Raw genomic sequence first — 18,652 nt, 5'->3', positions numbered from 1 at the left:
TGGCTCAGTGGCCCCACACTGCTTTTCCACATCCCTCTCAGATACGCTGTGACAATAAACCCTCGCCCAACCTCACCTACAGACCCACAATTAAAGTCTTCCACACCCCAACACCTGGGGGAGGAGGAAGGCAGGTGGCCAAACTTCTGTTACAAACAGGTCTTTATTAAAGATAAGGTGGGGGCAGGAAAGGGGGGCAGTATCTCCTCTGCCCACTGCCTTTGGCTGCCTGGGGCAGGGGAGCCCTCTCTGCTCCACCCATGCCCCCCATGATGGCACATCTGCATGAGGCTGGAGCCCGGGGTGGGGGGCAGTGTAAAGAACAGGGACAGACTCCAAGGCAAAAAAAGTCCCTCCCACAGCCCTAATAACAGAGGGGTTTGAGGTGACCTGGGCACAGATAAGGGGAGAGACAGCACCCTGAACCCCAAAACCTCTGAACTGGGGCAAGCCCTGTGTAAGTTGGGAGTTAGGAGGGACTGAGTGAGAGGTTGCACATGGGGGAGGGGCTGAGAGAGGAAGGGGTGCTCCAAGAACCCTGCCACGGGGGAGCCTGCCCCCCATTCTCCAGCTGGACTCTCTGATTCTGAGAGAGGACCCAATGACACAGGATGACCCCATCTCCCTCCTCTCCTCTGCACGTGCTTAGACATTGGCGGTCCCCCATTGACTGGAATCATACCCACCCATCCTAGAAGTTCTGAAAACCAAGGACTCCTATTGGTTGTTCAGACACTGAACACAAACTGGAGTTACCCTCTTGCCTGAGGATTCTAAGACGTGAGGGGAGGCTCCATTGGCTGGAGTAAACTCCTTTTGAGTAGAAGTTTTAGAACTGGGGACTCCCATTGGCTCAGCAATGGCCAATGGGGTCAGGTTTGGGCCCTAAAAGAGCCATCCTGGGGGCAAGGGCCCACCTCCCAGTTATGCCCACTTGGATGTTCCAGAGGGCAAGAGAGGCAGGGGCCCCCCAAATGTCCTTCCAGCCAGCCTCTAACGTCTAGGCCTGGCTGGTTTGTGCACAGGGGGCTTTGGCACTCACATGGCACACGCACACTCACGTGTGGCAGGGAAGGAATGGGGACCTGGAAGATTCTGGGTGGGTGGTGGGGCCTCACAACAGGTGGTCACGGCTGGCAAACAGGTAAGGGCTGAAGTTGTCCCGGTGGAAGGGGGAGGGATAGAGTCCACTAAGGGTGTACAGGTCCCGAAGCAGGGGTGTGGGCAGAAGCAGCTTCCGACCACGTCCACCACCCCCACCCGGCCCCCCAGGCCCAGGGGAGGAGGGTGAGGGGCCCTGGCTGGGAGTTGGTGCTGGCAGGGGCAGGGGCAGAGGCAGGGGCGTCGGCTCAGACCTCAATCGAGGGCGGGGCACACGGGGCGACGAACACATGGCTGGAGCCCTGGAGGACACGCAGCTGGGGATCAGGTGGCCACGGCGGGCACAGTTCTGCGACTCTGGGGGTCAGGGTCAGAGGTCAGGGGATCAGAAAGCTTGGGAGGGGGCCACGAGAGCATAGGCGAGACCTCTGTGGCAGTGACTGGGACCTGGCAGTCCCCCCGGTTATCCCCCCACCCCCTCGACACTCACTGGATGGGGTGAGCCGTGCCGGTGTCGAATGCGGCCTGCAGGCCTCGGGTTCCTGAGACAAAGAGGCAGAGGGAAGGGGCTAGCGGCCCCCTGGGCCCCACCGGCCACAGCCATGAGGGGCTCTTTGGGCAGAGAGCCCAATGGAAAAGACAACTAGAGTTTTCCAGATTAACCATGACACATTCTTCTATTTTGTGTGACTGTCCCCCAGGACCTAGGTCCACAAAGACGAGCAATCCCTTTACCTCCCTGTGGCCCAGAGACCCCCACCTCTTGCCCGAATTCCTTGCCTCCTTGGTCCCCCTCCACCCACCACCCTCTCCAGCCGGGAGCAGACCCCGGCCCCCCTTACCTGGGCCACACTTAACTTTTCGAGGGGGCTGTCCATGGTGGGGGCTTGGCCCAGGTCTTCCCAGGGGGAGAACCTTCGGCCAGAGGGCCGCCGGCTCTGGAAGTTGTGTACAACGCAGGTGACCTGGGGCAGAGGGAGAGGTGCATTCGAAGCCTGAAGCCAATACTGTAGGCATTGTGTAAATACCATCCCCAGTTTTCAGATCGGGAAACTGAGGCTCAGTTAACCTCAGTTAACATTTTAGCAGTACATTTATGTGCCAGGCCCTGTTCTTTCTACTTTACTAAGAGGTAGGTACTATTATTATTTATCCCACAGGGCCACGACTAGGGCGAGACAAATAAAGCTAAGTCGTGCAAGGGCAGGATCTGATCCTGTCTTTAAGTTTTCGATGCTTGGGACATGTGTTTTTGCACTCATTGTGATTTTTAAAAATATTTCATTAAGACATTATCTTCCTTGATTACTGAGTGTTTTGGTGCCCCCTTAAATTCTGCATTCATAGCGAGGACCTCACTCTACTTACCCTCGTCCTGTTATCCCATTTCACAGATGAGAAGAACATCTAGGCAGGGTGAGGGTAAGGGACTTGCCCAAGGTCACACAGAGGCCACACCCTTCACTATCATGTGGTCCTGCTTCTTGGGTCAGAGCTGACAGAGGGTCTCCCGTATCGGGATGGATGGATGGCTCACCAGAAAGGTTGCGATGGCAGCGCCTGTCAGGAAGCCGGCCAGCACGTCAGACCAGTGGTTGCGGTACTCGGCCACGCGGACCACGCCCACCAGGAAGGCGGGGCACAGCAGGGCCAGGCAGAGCGAGGGTTTGACCAGGCGGGAGCCCTTCACTCGGAACACAAGCGTCACGTACATCTGCAGGAGCCAACCAGTCAGGGGACACAGTGCAGTTTGCCGAACCCAAACCCGGATACGGCATTCCGGGCTGGGGGCGTGGCCAGAATCTCTAGGAACAGCGTTGGGGCAAGAGGCTGCGGCCAGGGGCTCCAGAGAACAGAATCAGGGGAACGGGAGTTCGGGAATGGAGTCATGAACTCCCAGTGGGCCCTTGCAGGGATGGGGGAGTGGCCAGGGCACCAAAGAGCAGAGGACAGAGTCTGGGGCCCAGGTCTCCCCAGGACCAGTCAGACAGGGGAAGACGCTTGCTAGGTTAACACAAAGCTTCAGGCCCAAAGGGTGTAGTCAAGGCTCAGGGGGCAGGTCCAAGAACTCCAGGAGGTGGAATCCCCAAAGCCCCGGACCACTGACAAGAATAGAAGCTAGTCACGAACACCGGAAAAAGGAGTCAGAGCAACAGGAGGTGCGAACCAGGGAAAAGCAGGCGACAAAGGAAGTCCCAGTGGGTCAAGTCAGGGACATGGCCACATCAACAAAGGGCAAGGACAAAAAGGCTCCAGGGGGCCAAGCTGAAAGCACCTCTTTCCAGTCTCCCAGCCAGTATCTAGCACCTGTAGCATCATGGGGACATGGCTAGGCTCCCGGAAACGGAGTCCAGTGTTCCAGGAACAGCGTTTTGGTCCCGCAGGGCGGAGCCAACAGCCTCCTTTGAGCACAGCGTTCCTGGGTCAGGCAGCGTGGCCAGACCCAAAAGGGGCAGTCACGAACACAGCAATAAGCTCAGACTCTGGGACCGGCCATCCAGAGGGGTGGGGCCACCCTAGGGACCGTGTCACAGCACCGGGGCATGACCTTACCCTGGGAAGGAATCCGAGGCTCCAGCCCAGGGTGGCGTCCTACCCACTGGCCGCCCCCCCCACTTTTGTGCCCCTGTTTTGGGGCTCACCGCTGTGTAGGTGACCGCGTAGGCGCAAAGGGCAGCATCCTTGCAGGGGAAGGCACGGCGCGCAGCGGCCACCAGGCTGGGGCTGCCGGCACAGGCACCCTGGTCGGTGACGAAGCGGTCGGGCCCCGGCCTGTCGGGCGAAGGCGGTGGGCAGCCCAGGGCCGTGTAGTTGGGGCGACACACGGACAGGAAGTGCGGTGTGGGGTTTCCGGTCACCACCTGCCCAGCGTTGGCGAAGATGGTTGTGGTGAAGAGGCCGAAGGAGTAGACCCCTGGGGGTGGGGTGGGAGACAGGGTTCATGCTGGGCCCCTGAGATGCCAGGGGCCCGCCTCCTGCGAGCCCCTGTGGCTCATCTGGGCGTCCTGTCTCCTTGCTGCTGGGACCATCATTAAAGCACAGCTGAGAATCCCTCTAAAGCCACATCACCTTACAGCTGGGCCAAGGTCCTCTTCCCTTGATGGCACTCTGAGCATCTTGCCTCTCTCTTGGATTGCTGCTCTATCAGGAGGGGGTCCACCCCTGGGACCCCCATATATCCAGGCCCAGGACCCCTCAACAGCATTACATCAGGATTGGGCCTATGCCTGGAACCTCCTAGGACTATCCTGATGGCATTTCTGGGCCTTTCTGCACCTGTCCTGGACTCACTGAGTCGATCACTTTTTCCCCGGACGAACAATTAGCCAGAGCTATATCTGTAGCCTTCTGTCACAGACGCCACCGTTTGGGATGAGCTCTACCCTCTCCTACATTTCTCCGCCACTTGTGGCTGGGATCGCACTTAAAGCACAGTGGGATCTCACCGTCCTGTTCAGGGTGCGGTGGAAGGTGGGATGGTATTTGGGCTGGGCCTGTGTCCCCCTTTTTTGCCTTGAGATTCTCCCTGTAGCAATCTGGGAGCCCTCCCGGTTGCCATCATGGTTGGCTTAGGCCCCACCCATGTCCCTAGAACCCCCATCATGCCTGGCCTCAGCCCAAGTCCCCTTTTGCTCCAGGAAGTCACCGTCATGAGAGTTCTAGGCCCTCTGCCCTATAAACTTCTTATTATGGCTGAATCTGGCCCACGTTTCCTTTGCACAGCCGACCGGCCGGCCATGTCACTCACCCAGGAAGCGGACCAGCCTCCGCAGTGGGGGACTGAAGCGGCAGCAGGCCCCTGACACGATGGTGCTCTCCCCGATGATGGGGACGGCGGAGGGTGGCGCGGGGAAAAAGGCACGCGCCAGCTCCCCCAGCAGGATCTGTGGGCAAGATCAAGGCAGGGTCTTCCTGGCCTTCAAATCCAACCCTCCCCCCACCCCAACACCTCCACCTCGTCCTCCCGCTGCCTGGGCCTGCCCAAGGCTACCCCCAGTCTCACCGTGAGGGTGGGCCCAGCAGTGACTAGGGCATAGATGAGAGCAGGAGGCACTCGGCTGGCAGCCTCAGGCCCCGGGTAAGGCTTCGCATAGGTACTGTCATAGCAGAAGAACCCCTGGGTGTGCACGGGGAAGGTGTCCGTGAACTCCAGGCGGTAAGCGAGCAGGACCACGATGCCCAGAAGCACTGACTGCCACCCAGTCATGGCGGAGAGATAGAGAGAGAAGAGACAGGGTCAGGTCCAAGCTGGGGCCGTGGTGAGAGACAGAGATTGGGGGGGGGGGGGAGAGACAGAGAGATCAAGACTGAGAGAGATAAAAAGGGTGAGAGAGAGCGAGAGAGAGGTGGAGAATGGTCAGGGACTCGCAGACACAAAAAGATGGAAACAGAAGGTGGGAGAGGTGGGAGAGGAGGGGAGGGGAAGGGAGAAGAGAAAGAGAAGGGACTCATAGAATGGGAAGGAAAGAGGAGATGAGATTAGGGAGAGCGAGAGTGAGGACTGGGCCAGGGCTCAGACCAGAGAGAAGGGTCAGTCGGTGGGGGGAGGACAGACCAACAGGGGAGAAGATAATAGTACAGTCCTTGCTGGGGGTGTCATACTAACCCTCGTCCGTGAATTATAATACATTTTACCTTCATAACCACGCTAGGAGAAAGGGACTCTATGTGCCTATTTGACAGACAAGGAAACTGAGGCTCGAGAGCAGGGTATGCGAGGTACCCAGGGTTCTGCGGGAAGGATGGACAGAGCGGGATTCGAACCCTGGGAGTGTGGCTCCTGAACGCACCTCCTCCCCGCTGAGGGTCTGGGAGCGAGTCAGGGGGGCACGCAGGCGCAGGCAGAGAGTTCCCGGGTTCCTCACCTCCACGAAGACAAAGCAGGGAATGATGGAGAAACTCCTCTTCAGCTGAGGTCTCCCTCCTGCCATGGTGAAGGCCGGGCCTGCGGAGGTGGGGAGGGAATGGGACGGCCAGGGCGGGGCCCAGGGGGAGGCTCTGGTCGCCTGGGCCCCTTAGGCCCCAACACTACCACAAAGGAGTCCCGGCTCCACCCACTGAGCCTCCTGGCCCGGACTCTGGACATCCAGGACGCTGCCCATCGGAGGCTCCGGCCTCCCCTGACCCAACCAGCGGTCAGCCTCTGCCAGGGATCCCAGAGGTTCTCCAGTGGTCTCCCCCGACAGCCCACAGAGGAGATTCAGACCCCATGCCTTTTAGGAGGGCCTTCCTCCTTACCCTGTAGGTCACCTCCCCTCGGCCTCTGGAAGAGGCTTCTTCCGCTTAATGGGACCCCTCCCCCACAGAGAAGGATCCATTTAGAAGGGATCTAGGCCCCCGCTGGTTTTTAGGGGACCCCATCCTCTTTCTCCGTGTGCTTTATAAGGGACCCCCATGCTCCGTGGCCCCCACCCCTCCCAGGCTCCTCCTCTAAACGCCTTCCCCCATGGCCCATAGGAGCCTCTCTCTCCTGTCCCCATGGGCTGTGCCTAACTAGTTTGGGCTGATGGCCAGGCCCTCCTTCTCTCCCAGCTGCCTCTCCCTCTCCCCCTCTTCCCAGCCTGTCTGCTTCTCTGGATCACGAGGGGGCTATCTTCTCCCAACAAGCCCCCTCTCCCCAATATGTAACCTCAGTCCCCAGCACGGAGGGGCCAACACAGCCACACCTGCTCGGCCCATTCTCCCAGGCTGACCTCACCTGTGAAAAGGCCCTATGGCTTCCCACAGGCCTCCGCCACACCCACAGACTCACAGCCGCTCCTGGCGGCCAGCAGGACGGGGATGGTCAACCCCATTGCACAGAGGTGGAAACTGAGGCCCAGGAAGGTGAGGGTAGGCACTCTGGGTCCAGTGCCCCATCCACGCAGCTTGCTCTGCAGTGTGACATGTGGGGTAAGGGTCACCAGATATCTCAGATGCGCACCTGGCCACGGCCCCTCACCCTTCCAGAGACACAACCACACACGTGCTGGCATCCCTAGGGTACACAACTCAGCCACAGCCTCCGTGGCCAACACCACACACACGGCACGGCGTTTGTCCATCCCACGAACAGGGATCCGGGGCCTGCCGGGTTTTAGGCACTTGGCTTGTGGTGAACAAGACGGGCCTGCTCATTCAGACAGGTGCCCAACACCCACTCGCACACAACGGTACACTCACACACACGGCACAGTGTGCACACGGCCTGTCACAGACACCCACACAGATCAAACAATCCCCCCCCCCCCACACACACACACAGACTCAGGGACACAAGAGGAGGCCCTTCACACATTTCGCAGCCCCGCATGCAGCCCCACACAAGCGCTCACCCCCGCCCCCCATCGTCAGGGACATACTCGCAGCACACTTCGGAGCCACATCCGAAAGAGTCACCACACACAGTGGGGGTCACCGGCCGGGCACAGCGTCACGCCCCCAATTGCCAGGCACTCGATGACAGCCACGCACATTAACCATCTCTCATCCACGCGGACACTCATAGGAGACGATGTCATCCACCAGCTCAGCCACACGGCTACACAAGGGCACATATACGGGCCGTGACACGGATTTGCACGCCGAGCCACACAAGAGAGGCGCGTGATCACCGCCACACTGAAACATAGAAATGGGCCCCCCCCACACCATCAGGAGGAACACACAATGGCAGTCATGTGCACACAACCACACAGCCACACACACCCTCAGAGTGGTACCCCGTGACGACAGCCACACAACGACAGCCCCAAGAGACAGTCACACGCGCGCCACACAGGCATCGCCAAAGCCACACAATTGCAGTTACACAACCACACACTGATACATAATGACAACCACACAATCACAGTCACCCTCACCACCGCCGCTTGGCTTCTCGGGTCCGGGGTCCCCTCTCCACGCTCCCCTCCCCGAACCCGGTCCGCGAGCCCCAGCTCACTGCCTCCCCTCCCCCTCCCTGGGCTGGACCCACAGGGGACCCGACCCGCAGAAACTGAACCTTGGCCAGACAGACAGACCGAGGATCGGAAGCCCGCGAGGGGTGGGGGGGGGAGCAGGGGGCGCCCCAAGCCCCTCTCCCTCACCGGGTCGAGGCTGTCACCGCCTGAGCCCCCGCTCCGCTTAGAAGTCACCCGGGCAGCAGGACGAACAGACGGACGGCAGGCCCGGCGGGCGGACGCGGAGATGGGAGACTCCGTCGGCCCCGCCGAGCCGCGCAGACTCAGCGAAGGGGCGAGGGGCGGGGCCTCCGGGCGCCTCATTTGCATAACCCTGTGAGGCGGGGACTCGAGGCGTCTTATCAGCATGGTCGGGCGGGGCCGCCACCGTTGCTCTTGGGGCCCCAGAGCGTTAGAACAAATTCGGGAGGGAATGAGGGCTGCAGGTGGAGGGAGAACTAGGTGGTGGGGGCGCTGAGGGGAAGAGGAGGGCAGGGTGTGAGAGGGTGACCCTGGGCCTCGACCCTCTTCCGGTGCCTCAGTTTCCCCTTTGGGGCAGTACAGGCAGCAGGCTGGATGGCCTGGGCCCCCCCCCCCCCGAAAGGAACTCTGGTGGCTAGTATAACGAGCCTGTCTGGACACTCTTATCTGGACAGACTGACCCCTGACTTTGTTATATACTAAATCTGGCCTCACTCTGTCCCCTGACCCTAAGCCTACATATCCTGAACAGCCTCTGGGGTCTCCACACCGCCCCCAACCCTGGGAAGTAAACTAGGGTGGGGAAGCGGCGGGGGGCGGGGGGATGTTGAGGATCATTCTCAGGCATAGGAAGCAGCAGGAGCAAGTCCACAGGTGGAAGAGGGTCTTGGCTAGTTTATTTTCTCTCTGGAGGGGTCTTCAGGGAGAGCAGTCCCGGCTGCTCAGGCTGTGGAGAGAGAGTAGGGTCAGGGCCCGGCTTAGCCCAGAGGACCCCAGGGCTGGAGGTCAGGGAGCCGATGCCCCGGTGGGGAGCTGGGAGGGTCCGTTCCAGGGCGGGCCAAGAGGGGAAGGGTGGGGTGAGGCAAGGGGGGATCCGCACCAGGTGGGAAGGAGTGGCTCTTGTTGAACGGTGGCTGGGAAGGGTTCTGGTCTGAGTCTGAGTCCGAGTCCCAGGAGGGGAACAGAGGGCTCAGGCATCGGTGCCCCTTGTAGCCTGCAGGAGGGACAGGTGCAATTCTGGCCTTTTACCCACGAGCCCTGAATGTGACCCTTGAGTGGCATCATGATCAGGGGCCAGTGGCCCTTGATTATGCCACTTGAATGTGACCCAACACGATACAAAAGTATGACCTCAGTGACCCCTGAATTTTACCCCACTGATCTTTTAAAAAGATCCCAGTGACCCTGAGTGACCCGTGGATGGAAATCCTTAATACGACCCTAGAACAAGATCCAACAGAAGTGGCCCCTGAACACGGCCTCTGAACGTGACCTCTATGTGTGTAACTGGAGAAGGAACCCCCCACACCTCCCCCCTCCCCAGAGGGCATCTCATCCCCCTCACCCCTGAGGTTCCAGGCCCTGGGGCAGCCCCCTGCGGACATGGTGAAGCCATCAAAGGAGTTCTCCAGCAAGTGCACGGCGGACCTGCAGGGAGATGGGGAGGTGGGGGCCCTGGCGGGGTCCAGGCTGCTCAGGGCTGGGGCAGGAGGGCCACGGTGGGGACACGGGTAGAGGTGAGTCCTGGGAGGAGAGGGACGTCTGGACTCAGGTGGGTTCCGGGTTCTGGTGGTCGATGCTTGATCTGACTGGTGGGAGGGCAGGGGGGGGCGGTGAGGGTCAGGAGTCAGAGGTTAGGTGGGAGCAGGGCGTCACCATATGTCACTCAGCTCCTTTTGGAGGTCATCCCTCCAGGAGCCACTGCCTCCTGGTGGCATCTCCTCAGTCTCCGGCCAGTGGGAGGTCTCATGCCCCTGCTGCTTCATCTTGGTCAGGACCTGGGGCCGAGGTGGGGGTGGGGGGCGGGGGACGTTAGTACAATAGTACTAACAATGGCCATGGTGAAAAACGCTCACTGTGTATTACACGTCAGGCTGCCCTCAAAGCGTTTAACATTCGGTTCATGCAGCTACTCCTTCAGGTAGGGATGGACTGTTATGCCCATTATATGGATGGGGAAACTGAGGCCCAGAGAGATGAAGTGGTTTGACCACAGTCACATAGCGGTAAGTGGCAGAGCTGAGATTTGAACCCAGACCTTCCAGCCCCAGTCCTACGGAGGAGGCCGACAGAGATTCCCCCTGCCCCCAACTCCCACAGGGTCCCGTCCTCTCCGCTCACCTTGCGGCACTTCACCTGTGTCTTCCGCACCTTCTGGATGTTCATCAGGTTCTCCGTGATCTCGTCCTCCTGAGCCTCTGTAGGGGGGAGGGGACTCAGGGGGGCCAGAGCTGCAGAAGGACCCCCCCTCCTGGCTGTGGGCTCCGGGCACTCACGGAGCTTCTGATAGATGAAGGTCACCTCCTCCCGCACCAGTTCCAGCTCCTCCCACAGGAACTTCTTGCTGAGGGGACAGTGCAGCCTAGACCCACAGTCCCTGCTCAGCCTTCGGCTTCCTATTTCCTGGCCTTCTGCTCTCCCGTTTGCCAGCCTGACTCCTCAAGCCTCCAGCTCCCACGTTCCCATCTGGTCAACCACCCCCCCACACCCCCCCAGGGTCTGCCCCTTCCCGCAACCTGCCAGCCCACTTTGCCCCTCCTACGGCTACGCCCCCACCTCCAGTCCTTCCCCCTCGTCCTGGCCTCCTGACCTCCGGCTGCCCGTTGCCTCAGCCTCTTGCTGCCTGGCCTCCGTCTCCCGCCTTCTGCCCCTCTGGCCTCCCATACTCTACTCCCATACCCTCAGCCTCTCCTCCCTCCGGTTTCCCAGGTCACCTCCAGTCTCCTGATCCCCTGCTCTCTCTCCCCATCCCATCTCCAGCTTCCTGTCTTCCCTGCCTTCTGGCCTCCAGCTTCCCACACACCCCTCCCCCCACCATTGCTTCACTGCCTCCTCATCCCCTCGTCTGTCTCCCAAGCCTTCCAGAGCCCTAGTCCCCCTTACTCAGGCCTCTCCCACCCGCCTCATCCCACCTTCGGTTCCTTCTCCCTGAGCCTCCCCCACCCCGCAGCCATCTCCCACCTGCCCTCCTGACGATGCCCACCTGTCCCGGATCTCCTGGGCCAGCAGCTGCAGACAGCGAGTGGTGCGGGCCCTCTGTACCTCCTCACTGTCACGCAGGGTCCTCTGTAGCCCTTGCAGGCCTTGAGCCAGGGCCCCATACAGCTCCTGCCGTCCCTGCTCCACGCCCCACTTGTGTCGCTCCTTCTCTGCCTGGCGGCTCACGGGGCTCAGCACCTCTGCAGATGAGACTGGGATCTTGACTGAGCCCCCTCCACGCCTGCGCCCGGCTTTGAACCCAGCTGGCCCTATCCCTGGCCAGACCCTGACCCTGACCCTGACCCTAGACTCGCCCAACTTCTTTCACCTTGGGCTAACCCAGCTGACCTCAACAGGACCAGCCCCCAGCCTGACTTTGACCCTTGGCCCGTCCTCACCTTCAAGCTGTTGGATCTTGATTTGCTGCAGGCAGCTCTCCTTCTCCAACATGGTCACGGAGTGGTTTAGGAACTCGAAAGCCTGCGAGGAAGAGGTCGGGCTTGGGGACAGGGGCAGGGAGCGGGAGAACAGGGCCAGGGGTTGCTGAGGGCGGGGCAGAGGTGGCTCACACCTTGGTCTGGGCCTGTAGCTGGCTCTTGAGTGACTCCAGCTCGCATCGCAGGTGCTTCTGGGAGTCAGGAATCATCAGGGTGGACTTCACTATGAGCAGAGGTAAGAGTCAGCCGAGGCCAGGAGGGGTGGGGGCGGGGGCAAGGTGGGGTCAGGGGTCAGCAGAAACTCAGGGGAGAGCGAGGGGCAGGGGCAGAGTAAAGAGCCAGGGTCTGTGGAGGCGGAGGTAGAGAGGCAGGCGTGCGGGACAAGGTCAGGGGCAAAACTCCAGCTGATAAGTGGGCAGCAATGGCGTGGCTCCTCCCAGGCCGGGGCAGAGGGTGGAGGTAGGACCTGGCAGATCTTCCACACACGGTCGTGTTGGGAGGGAGGTTTCTCACCTTTGACTTTGGGAGAGCTGGCCTCCAAGGGCTTCTAGGAAACAGGGACATGAGGGCAGTAGAAATTCATCTCTGTGTTTCTCCTTGCTCACCCCAACCCATTGTGTGTGGGGCTGGCCGTGAGTTGGGTCTGCTGAGTGCTGGGTGTCCCGGACCCTGCGTGCAGGCAAAGCTGCCCCTATGCACCTGTGCGCACCACCGCCCACCCCACCCCCACCCCCCGACCGGCCCCCACACGGTCAGGGGTATACTCGTGTGGCTTGTCCCCTACTTGCGCACGCCCGGGGGCTGCCCCTGTATGACAGCACACGCCTGCAGAGCCCCGTCCCTGGCTTGGGCTCAGGCAACGGCCCTCCTCCTTAGGGGCAAATGACATAGGCCATGCCTATGGGGAGCTCCAGCAGCCCCGAAGCACAACCACGCACGATCATTGAAACACAGCTACAGCCACACAAGCTCGGACACAGCCATGCCCGCCAGGTGGTAACACCCAGGGCATCCACCCTCCTCCATCTCAGACGCACGACCACAACCGCCACCATAGACACAATCACAGACAAGACCCCACAAAGAAACAATCGTGCGTCCCTTCCATTCATCCCTTCGTCCACTCATTTAAGACATTTTTGGGGCGCCTGGGTGGCTCAGTCGGTTGAGCGTCCGACTTCGGCTCGGGTCATGATTTCGCGGTCTGTGAGTTCGAGCCCCGTGTCGGGCTCTGTGCTGACAGCTCAGAGCCTGGAGCCTGCTTCAGATTGTCTCCCACTCTCTCTGCCCCTCCCCCACTCATCCTCTGTCTCTCTCTGTCTCAGAAATAAATAAACATTAAAAAAAAAAAAAAAAGACATTTTTAGTGTGGGCCGGCTGAGCACCGGGTGCTGTTCTGGGTGCTGAAGACACACATCTTGAGGAGGACCCCTCCCCCTCCCCATGGCTCCCTCCCTAAGTCCCGGAGCAGTAGACTGTGGTGTGGCCAGGAAGGGTTTCCCCGGGTGGGGGTGACCTTAGCGATGCTCTGATGCCTCTTCAGGTCCTGGTCATTACACTGCTCCTGTGAGTCTGGGCTCTGGATGAGAGGAGACCCACGCGACTGAGGCCCTGAGTCCCTCCCAGGCCTCCAGTCTATACTCCGCACTGTGTTCTCAGAAGCAGCTGGCCCCCAGGTCGCTGGCTCTGGGGTCCTGGACCAGTGAATTGTATAGTCCAAGGTCTTGTCTGAGGAAGAGTCTGAACAGAGGGTGGGGGTGGGAGAATGAGGGGGTGAGGGCTTCCTGGGGCCAACCCAGAGCCCTCCAGCCCCTCCCAGCTCCCCAGCCCTAGGGAAGTGCCTCAACAAACCCCAGTACTTGTCACACTTCCCGTTAGCAGGCACACACACGTTGGAGGGCAAGGGAGATGAGGAGCAGGGCAGAGAGTAGTCAGGGTCCTGGGGTAGGCCAGCCAGGAGAGGGTCGCTTCAACAAGGGGGGGACAGGGGGCTGCCCTGAGACCAGCCCCCATGTCCTGACACCCCCAGACCTCCCCTAATACCCCAGAGAGGCCTCAGCCCTGAACTCAAGGCCTCCCAGTTATGGCAGGAGCAGAAGCTGGATGAAAGATGATCCCAGCCCCAGGCATTGGCTGGGTAGTGAGAAGGATCCAGAAGACCCCCCCACAGGAGAAAGTGAGGCCTCAGAAGAGCCTAAAAGCAAAAAAGGATCTTGGCATTGGGCACTAAAGGAAGGGCATTCCCGGCAGGGAAGAGCGCGTTGCAAAAACATGGAGGTGTGGAACCGCGTGCTCTGTGCTGGTAAATTCAGGATGGCTAAGGTAGGGTCCAAGAGGAAGCGGGAGGTTAGCGGGGCAGCTCAAGCAAGGCACTGAAAGCCAAGCAGGGAAGTTTAAAAACACAGCTTTCGGTGTTCATGCCCCCTGTTCATGCCCCCTGTTCAACATTCCAGTGTTGTCAGGTCTGGTACAGATGGAGACCTGGGGCAGGTCTGCCTGGAAAAACTCCCAGGCGAAAGGCATTCTGTCCTGAGTCACATTCAGCCAAAAAGCCCACACCCCAGGGCTTTTCCTTCTGCCCTTGCTGGGTTGGCTGGTGCCCTTCCTCTGGCCCAGTCCTCCTAAAAGACTCCTCTATGCCCTTCACAACTCTACTCAGCATTTGCTTTGTAAAATCTTCCTTAGTCTTTTTTTTTTTTTTTTTAAGCTCATATTTTCTGAGCACCGCACTGAGTGCTGGGCACCACCAGAAGCACTCACTGGGTCTTTATACCCATTTTGCGATATAGGAGCTTTTCTTCTGCCCGAAATGTTCTAGGCTACCCCTTCAAGAATCACTGTCTCGGGAGGCCCGCACTTCCAGAGGCAGTAGAGCATGATGATTAAGCGAGGAGACTCTCCAGCTGGGTGGCCTGGGTTCGAATCCTAGCTCTGCCCCTTCCTGGCTGTGTGATGTTGGAGAGTTATTGAACCTCTCTCCATGCCTCGGCGTCCCCAGCTATAAAAATGGGATGTCATACTATCCACCTTGCTGGGTTATTGTGATTAAGTAAATTAATCTCTGCCAGTGCCTGACATACAGTAGTGGGCAACTGTCCTCCCACGTCACACTGAGAACCTGGGAAACCATAGGAGCCCTGGGAGGCTTGAAGGGAAAAAGGAAAGATGCATTTCTGAGCCCCAACTGCGGGCAGGTCCCCAGTCGAGCCCCCCTCCCTTCCCCATAACCTTCCTCCTACCCCTCCCACATCATCTGTTTCTCCCGCTGTCCCCGGGAGAATTCTTGGGGAAAGGGGGCGGGGTCATTAGCCTGAGCCCCGCCCTCCGGACCGAGAATCCTGTGCCTTCCTGGCTCCTTACCCCCTTCCACCCCCACCTACCACATACCACCTGCTCATGCTCTCCCCTCAGGGACCGCAAAGCCAGTCCCCAGCTGTGACGCTGAAATTTGATCCCGTGGGGACACCATCGCATTAAAACGCGCAGAGCCTAAAGGTAGAGTCACAGAGAGGGGTGTGGCTGACATTTTAGCTCCGCCCCCTCCGATGCAGCCAAAGGCCTCATTGGCGCCTTCCTGCTTCCGCCGATCTTAGGAGCCGCGGTGTAATTGGATAAAATCTAGTCGACGGGGCGGGATTCCAGGCTGGTTTCCGCTAATCGATTAGTCAATATCTAAGAGGGTGGTGCGGGGGGCAGCAGATCTAAGATCCAATTGGCTTCGGACTTCGCTGGGAGGCGGGATGAATTCTTGAGAGGTGGCTGACGAGGTCTGCGGGCCACCTAGGAGCGCGGGAGTGAGGTAGCAAGCCCAGGCCACCTGCCCTACGAGATACGGCCTGGGTGCCTCTGTTCTCGGACTCCTGGGTGCTGCGGGTTGAGGTCTGGGTGCAGTGGTAGGGTCGGTGTCCTCGGGATGAGATTTGAGGTTTCCCAGGATTCGACGGGATCTCCGGGGGTGCTATGGGGATCTTCGTAGTGATATCCGGGATCCTGAGATGAGAACAGGGGTCTTTACTGTCAGAATTAGGTCCCTGAGCTGATTGGGGGGAATCACTAGGAAGACCTCTGAATACCCAAGGCTGTGAATTTGTACTCCTGGGCCTAACTGAAATTTTCAGCTTTCGGAGGCGGCGTGGATGCTGGGGTCCAGAGAGCCTGAGATCTTGAAGGCTGACATTTGGAGAGATGGGGTTGGAGGTTGTCACAGGACTGTTCTGGGTCCTCCCCACTCCCATTCCCCGGGCTGGTATCCCTTGATCTCTGCTGGGTTGGCGGTGACCCTGGCCTTGAGCAGGCTCACAGGCTGAAGGCCATGGGGCAAAGGTAAAATTCTGAGCCACCCGGTGCCTCTTTCCCAGGCCTGCAGGATGGAGGAAAGTGGGAATCCAGGAAGCCTGATTAAGATGGTCCATCTACTGGTCTTGTCAGGGGCCTGGGGCATGCAAATGTGGGTGACCTTCGTCTCAGGTAGGCACCCTCCACCTGGACATCATGGGTGCCCGGGGTGGAGACAGGAATGGGGGGGGGTGGCTGGAACCGTCCTAACAGGCGTGTGGTCCCTTGTACCCCACAGGCTTCCTGCTTTTCCGAAGCCTTCCCCGACATACCTTCGGCCTCGTGCAGAGCAAACTCTTCCCTTTCTACTTTCACATCTCCATGGGCTGTGCCTTCATCAACCTCTGCATCTTGGCTCCACAACATGCCTGGGCTCAGCTCACATTCTGGGAAGCCAGCCAGGTATGCGGGCTTGGGCTCCACTGCCCTCTGGAGACTCGTTCCCAAGACCCCACTGAGCACCTATGGCTATACCTTTGTGAGAACTAAAAACAAAAACAAAAACAAAAAACAAGCATCTGCACCTTCCTGGTGGGTACAAAGCTGGGCTCTGGATACCCTTGAGCAGTGCACAGCCTGCACAACCATCGCTAGTAGCCCTGTCTATCCCCCAGCGTCTCTCTGCTGGCTGCTGCTCCCTCTCTTTTCCCTGGCTAGGCCTGTTGCCAAGTTGTGGTGACTCAGCTGGGTTGGGGCAGTGACCCCAGCTCATTGTTTAAAAACCAGCCCGACTGGGAATTTACAGTTCCCCACTCCCATCCACACTTTTTCCCAGCCACAAGGCAGGGAACCATCTCTGCATCTCATATTTCTCTATCCTGCCCTCCCCCTGCCCCCCCATTATGTTCCGCAGCTGTAGGCAGGTGAGGCCTGACAAAGGTTTCCAGAATAATCCCACTGAGACAGGGTAGGACTATCTGTAACTAGAATTTACAGGACTTTCTCTTCGCTCCCTGTGGGCCCAGTCTCGGCTTCTGGAGTCTGGGCGGGGTTCACAGAGGAGATGGACCCCGTCTTCGTCTCTCTTTGGGGGGGGGAAGGTTATGGTGTTCTGTCTCTGTTTGGGAAAGAGAGGTTCTGCCCTGAGATGCCCCCAGTTTGGGGGAACAGGAAGGGAGGAGACAAGGCTGTGTTGTGGAAACTTCCAGTCTGGGTATCGGAGGAGGAGAGGCTCAGAAGGAGGGGGGGGGGGGGGGTTGGGGGGAACGCTGTTGGGGGGGAACAGAGGAGACAGTGATAGAGCCTTTCCTTAGGAGCTGCTGGCCTCAAGGGTTTGAGAGCCAGAGCTCCGTTTGGGGCCTCTAGACTGGGTTCGGGGAAGGAGAGGGAGGCCTTCGCTTTGACCTAATGCCGTCTCCCACCCCGCTCTGGGCTTCTAAGGACGCAGGGGGACCCCTCCTGCCTCCTGCGCATGACTCACCTTGCCCTTCCACCACCCCGCCAGCTCTTCCTGCTGTTCCTGAGCCTCACGCTGTCCACCATCAACGCCCGCTGGCTAGAGCCCCGCACCACGGCCGCCATGTGGGCCCTGCACGCGGTGGAGAAGGAGCGGGGCCTGGGCGGGGAGGTGCCCGGCAGCCACCGGGGCCCCGACCCCTACCGCCAGCTGCGGGGACAGGACCCCAAGTACGGTGTCCTCCGCCAGATCTTTTTCCGCTACCACGGCCTGTCCTCCATGTGCAACCTGGGCTGCGTCCTGAGCAACGGGCTCTGTCTTGCAGGCCTCGCCCTGGGCCTCGGTAGCCTGTAGCACCCGCTGCCTCTCCGGCCCTGCTGAGGGCCCCGGTGTCAATAAACACTTCTTTGGAAACGGCTGCTGTCATGTTTCTCCCAACCGGAAAGCTGGCAGAGGCGGGGGCCAGGGTAGAGCTTCGCTACCTCCTTCACGTGGCCTGACGCTTCGGGATGTTACCACCACAGCCCCCAAGCTCTTCCCATAACAGGGCCCATTGACGGGGCTCCTCCGTGTGCCGGACACGGCACTGACCGTTGCACAAACTGTGTCTTATTGTAACAATGGCTGGTTCTGATCCCTAGGGAACAATCGTATTTCCCGCCCCCCCCCCCGCCCCCCGACATCGGGGACGGCCACAGGACTTGCCAAAGCCACGGAAATGTGAAGAGTCACGGGCATGGGAGCCCGTGCACGGTTAGCCACATTTTCCCCTTCACCACAATGACCAGGGCGAGTGAGAAGCACGCTTTGGATGTTGAGTGCCATGGAGATTTGGGGACTGCTTGTCACTGATCCCACGCCGCCCTTCCTGAATCGTGCATGCCCGACCGGCAGGTGATAGCCCTGAGAGGGAGCTACTACTGTTCCTAGAAGCAACAGGGGACCCAGAGAAGTGGCTTCAGGTGCAGTTACTGAGGTATGGATCCCAGCAAAGCCTGCAGATCCTCTCATGGCTTGAAGAAAAACTCTGGGGCCTCAGCTGGGCCTGGATGCCAAGTGTGTCCCGCAAGGGACTGCCCGGCTCTGAACCTCCATTTCCTTATCTGTAAAAGGTTTTAATTCTAAGGGCCCGGAAGTGTATTTCGCAGGGACTAGCCGGCTTTAGGGTCAGGGTTTGCACTTTACAAGCACTGTCTCCGATCAGAGCCTTCACACAGCGCTGTGCGGTAGGGACTCTTGTTATGGACCCCTGGACGGTTGGGGAACCAGGCCCGCGGGGTTAA

At 59.6% G+C, this 18,652-nt stretch overlaps 3 protein-coding genes across 25 annotated transcripts; 1 reads left to right on the top strand and 2 right to left on the bottom strand.

The window, feature by feature from the left end:
- Positions 1–144: 144 nt before the first annotated feature.
- On the bottom strand, positions 145–8,727 carry PLPPR2 (phospholipid phosphatase related 2). 8 transcript variants are annotated; one of them, XM_045045896.1, is made up of 11 exons: positions 8,169–8,305; positions 7,443–7,701; positions 6,854–6,974; positions 5,967–6,046; positions 5,105–5,293; positions 4,850–4,985; positions 3,744–4,015; positions 2,639–2,815; positions 1,944–2,066; positions 1,592–1,643; positions 145–1,458 (listed from the first exon to the last, which is right to left on the bottom strand). In XM_045045896.1, the coding sequence occupies exons 2-11, from the start codon at positions 7,464–7,466 to the stop codon at positions 1,115–1,117; spliced, it is 1,518 nt and encodes a 505-aa protein (XP_044901831.1). In that variant the 5' UTR covers positions 7,467–7,701; positions 8,169–8,305; the 3' UTR covers positions 145–1,114. The 8 variants fall into 8 exon arrangements, with proteins under 8 accessions (XP_044901831.1, XP_006928493.1, XP_006928495.1 ...); XM_006928431.5 differs by lacking the exon at positions 7,443–7,701 and having other exon boundaries at positions 8,169–8,727; XM_006928433.4 differs by lacking the exon at positions 7,443–7,701 and having other exon boundaries at positions 5,105–5,289; positions 8,169–8,308.
- A 155-nt stretch (positions 8,728–8,882) lies between these two features.
- Positions 8,883–15,288, bottom strand: CCDC159 (coiled-coil domain containing 159). Of its 9 annotated transcripts, none has more exons than XM_019817766.2 (13): positions 15,026–15,288; positions 13,490–13,577; positions 13,155–13,378; positions 12,152–12,185; positions 11,773–11,861; positions 11,600–11,681; positions 11,206–11,413; positions 10,499–10,584; positions 10,344–10,420; positions 9,879–10,000; positions 9,568–9,650; positions 9,103–9,216; positions 8,883–8,949 (listed from the first exon to the last, which is right to left on the bottom strand). In XM_019817766.2, exons 1-13 carry the CDS (start codon positions 15,110–15,112, stop codon positions 8,945–8,947), a joined length of 1,299 nt encoding a protein of 432 aa, XP_019673325.2. In that variant the 5' UTR covers positions 15,113–15,288; the 3' UTR covers positions 8,883–8,944. The 9 variants fall into 9 exon arrangements, with proteins under 9 accessions (XP_019673325.2, XP_019673330.2, XP_019673327.2 ...); XM_019817771.2 differs by having other exon boundaries at positions 10,499–10,566; XM_019817768.2 differs by having other exon boundaries at positions 11,206–11,401.
- Positions 15,177–17,783, top strand: TMEM205 (transmembrane protein 205). 8 transcript variants are annotated; one of them, XM_023245574.2, is made up of 4 exons: positions 15,177–15,280; positions 15,997–16,105; positions 16,212–16,375; positions 17,418–17,783. In XM_023245574.2, exons 2-4 carry the CDS (start codon positions 16,006–16,008, stop codon positions 17,721–17,723), a joined length of 570 nt encoding a protein of 189 aa, XP_023101342.1. In that variant the 5' UTR covers positions 15,177–15,280; positions 15,997–16,005; the 3' UTR covers positions 17,724–17,783. The 8 variants fall into 8 exon arrangements, with proteins under 8 accessions (XP_023101342.1, XP_006928488.1, XP_044901979.1 ...); XM_006928426.5 differs by lacking the exon at positions 15,177–15,280 and adding an exon at positions 15,304–15,437; XM_045046044.1 differs by lacking the exon at positions 15,177–15,280 and adding an exon at positions 15,370–15,393.
- The last annotated feature ends 869 nt before the right edge of the window (positions 17,784–18,652 follow it).

The sequence above is a fragment of the Felis catus genome, chromosome A2, assembly GCF_018350175.1.
Source record: "Felis catus isolate Fca126 chromosome A2, F.catus_Fca126_mat1.0, whole genome shotgun sequence".
In the NCBI taxonomy this organism is placed as follows: Eukaryota; Metazoa; Chordata; class Mammalia; order Carnivora; family Felidae; genus Felis; species Felis catus.
This window is presented reverse-complemented; position numbering and strand designations above follow the sequence as displayed.

What these genes read in the sequence shown, in the direction of transcription:
- TMEM205 (XM_006928425.5), top strand. Translation starts at nt 15,634, where the DNA reads ATGAGAACAGGGGTCTTTACT. An exon ending in TGAGAACAGGGGTCTTTACT is followed by an intron (nt 15,655 to 15,996) that starts GTCAGAATTAGG and finishes CCTCTTTCCCAG; the next exon opens with GCCTGCAGGATGGAGGAAAG. An exon ending in CATTCTGGGAAGCCAGCCAG is followed by an intron (nt 16,376 to 17,417) that starts GTATGCGGGCTT and finishes CCACCCCGCCAG; the next exon opens with CTCTTCCTGCTGTTCCTGAG.
- PLPPR2 (XM_006928431.5), bottom strand. Translation starts at nt 8,390, where the DNA reads ATGCTGATAAGACGCCTCGAGTCCCCGCCTCACAGGGTTATGCAAATG. An exon ending in GAGGCTGGTCCGCTTCCTGG is followed by an intron (nt 4,016 to 4,849) that starts GTGAGTGACATG and finishes CCCCACCCCCAG; the next exon opens with GGGTCTACTCCTTCGGCCTC. An exon ending in AAAAGTTAAGTGTGGCCCAG is followed by an intron (nt 1,644 to 1,943) that starts GTAAGGGGGGCC and finishes TCTTTGTCTCAG; the next exon opens with GAACCCGAGGCCTGCAGGCC.
- CCDC159 (XM_019817766.2), bottom strand. Translation starts at nt 15,112, where the DNA reads ATGCGATGGTGTCCCCACGGGATCAAATTTCAGCGTCACAGCTGGGGA. An exon ending in GGCATCAGAGCATCGCTAAG is followed by an intron (nt 12,186 to 13,154) that starts GTCACCCCCACC and finishes CCTGTTTCCTAG; the next exon opens with AAGCCCTTGGAGGCCAGCTC. An exon ending in CACAGGTGAAGTGCCGCAAG is followed by an intron (nt 10,001 to 10,343) that starts GTGAGCGGAGAG and finishes CCTCGGCCCCAG; the next exon opens with GTCCTGACCAAGATGAAGCA.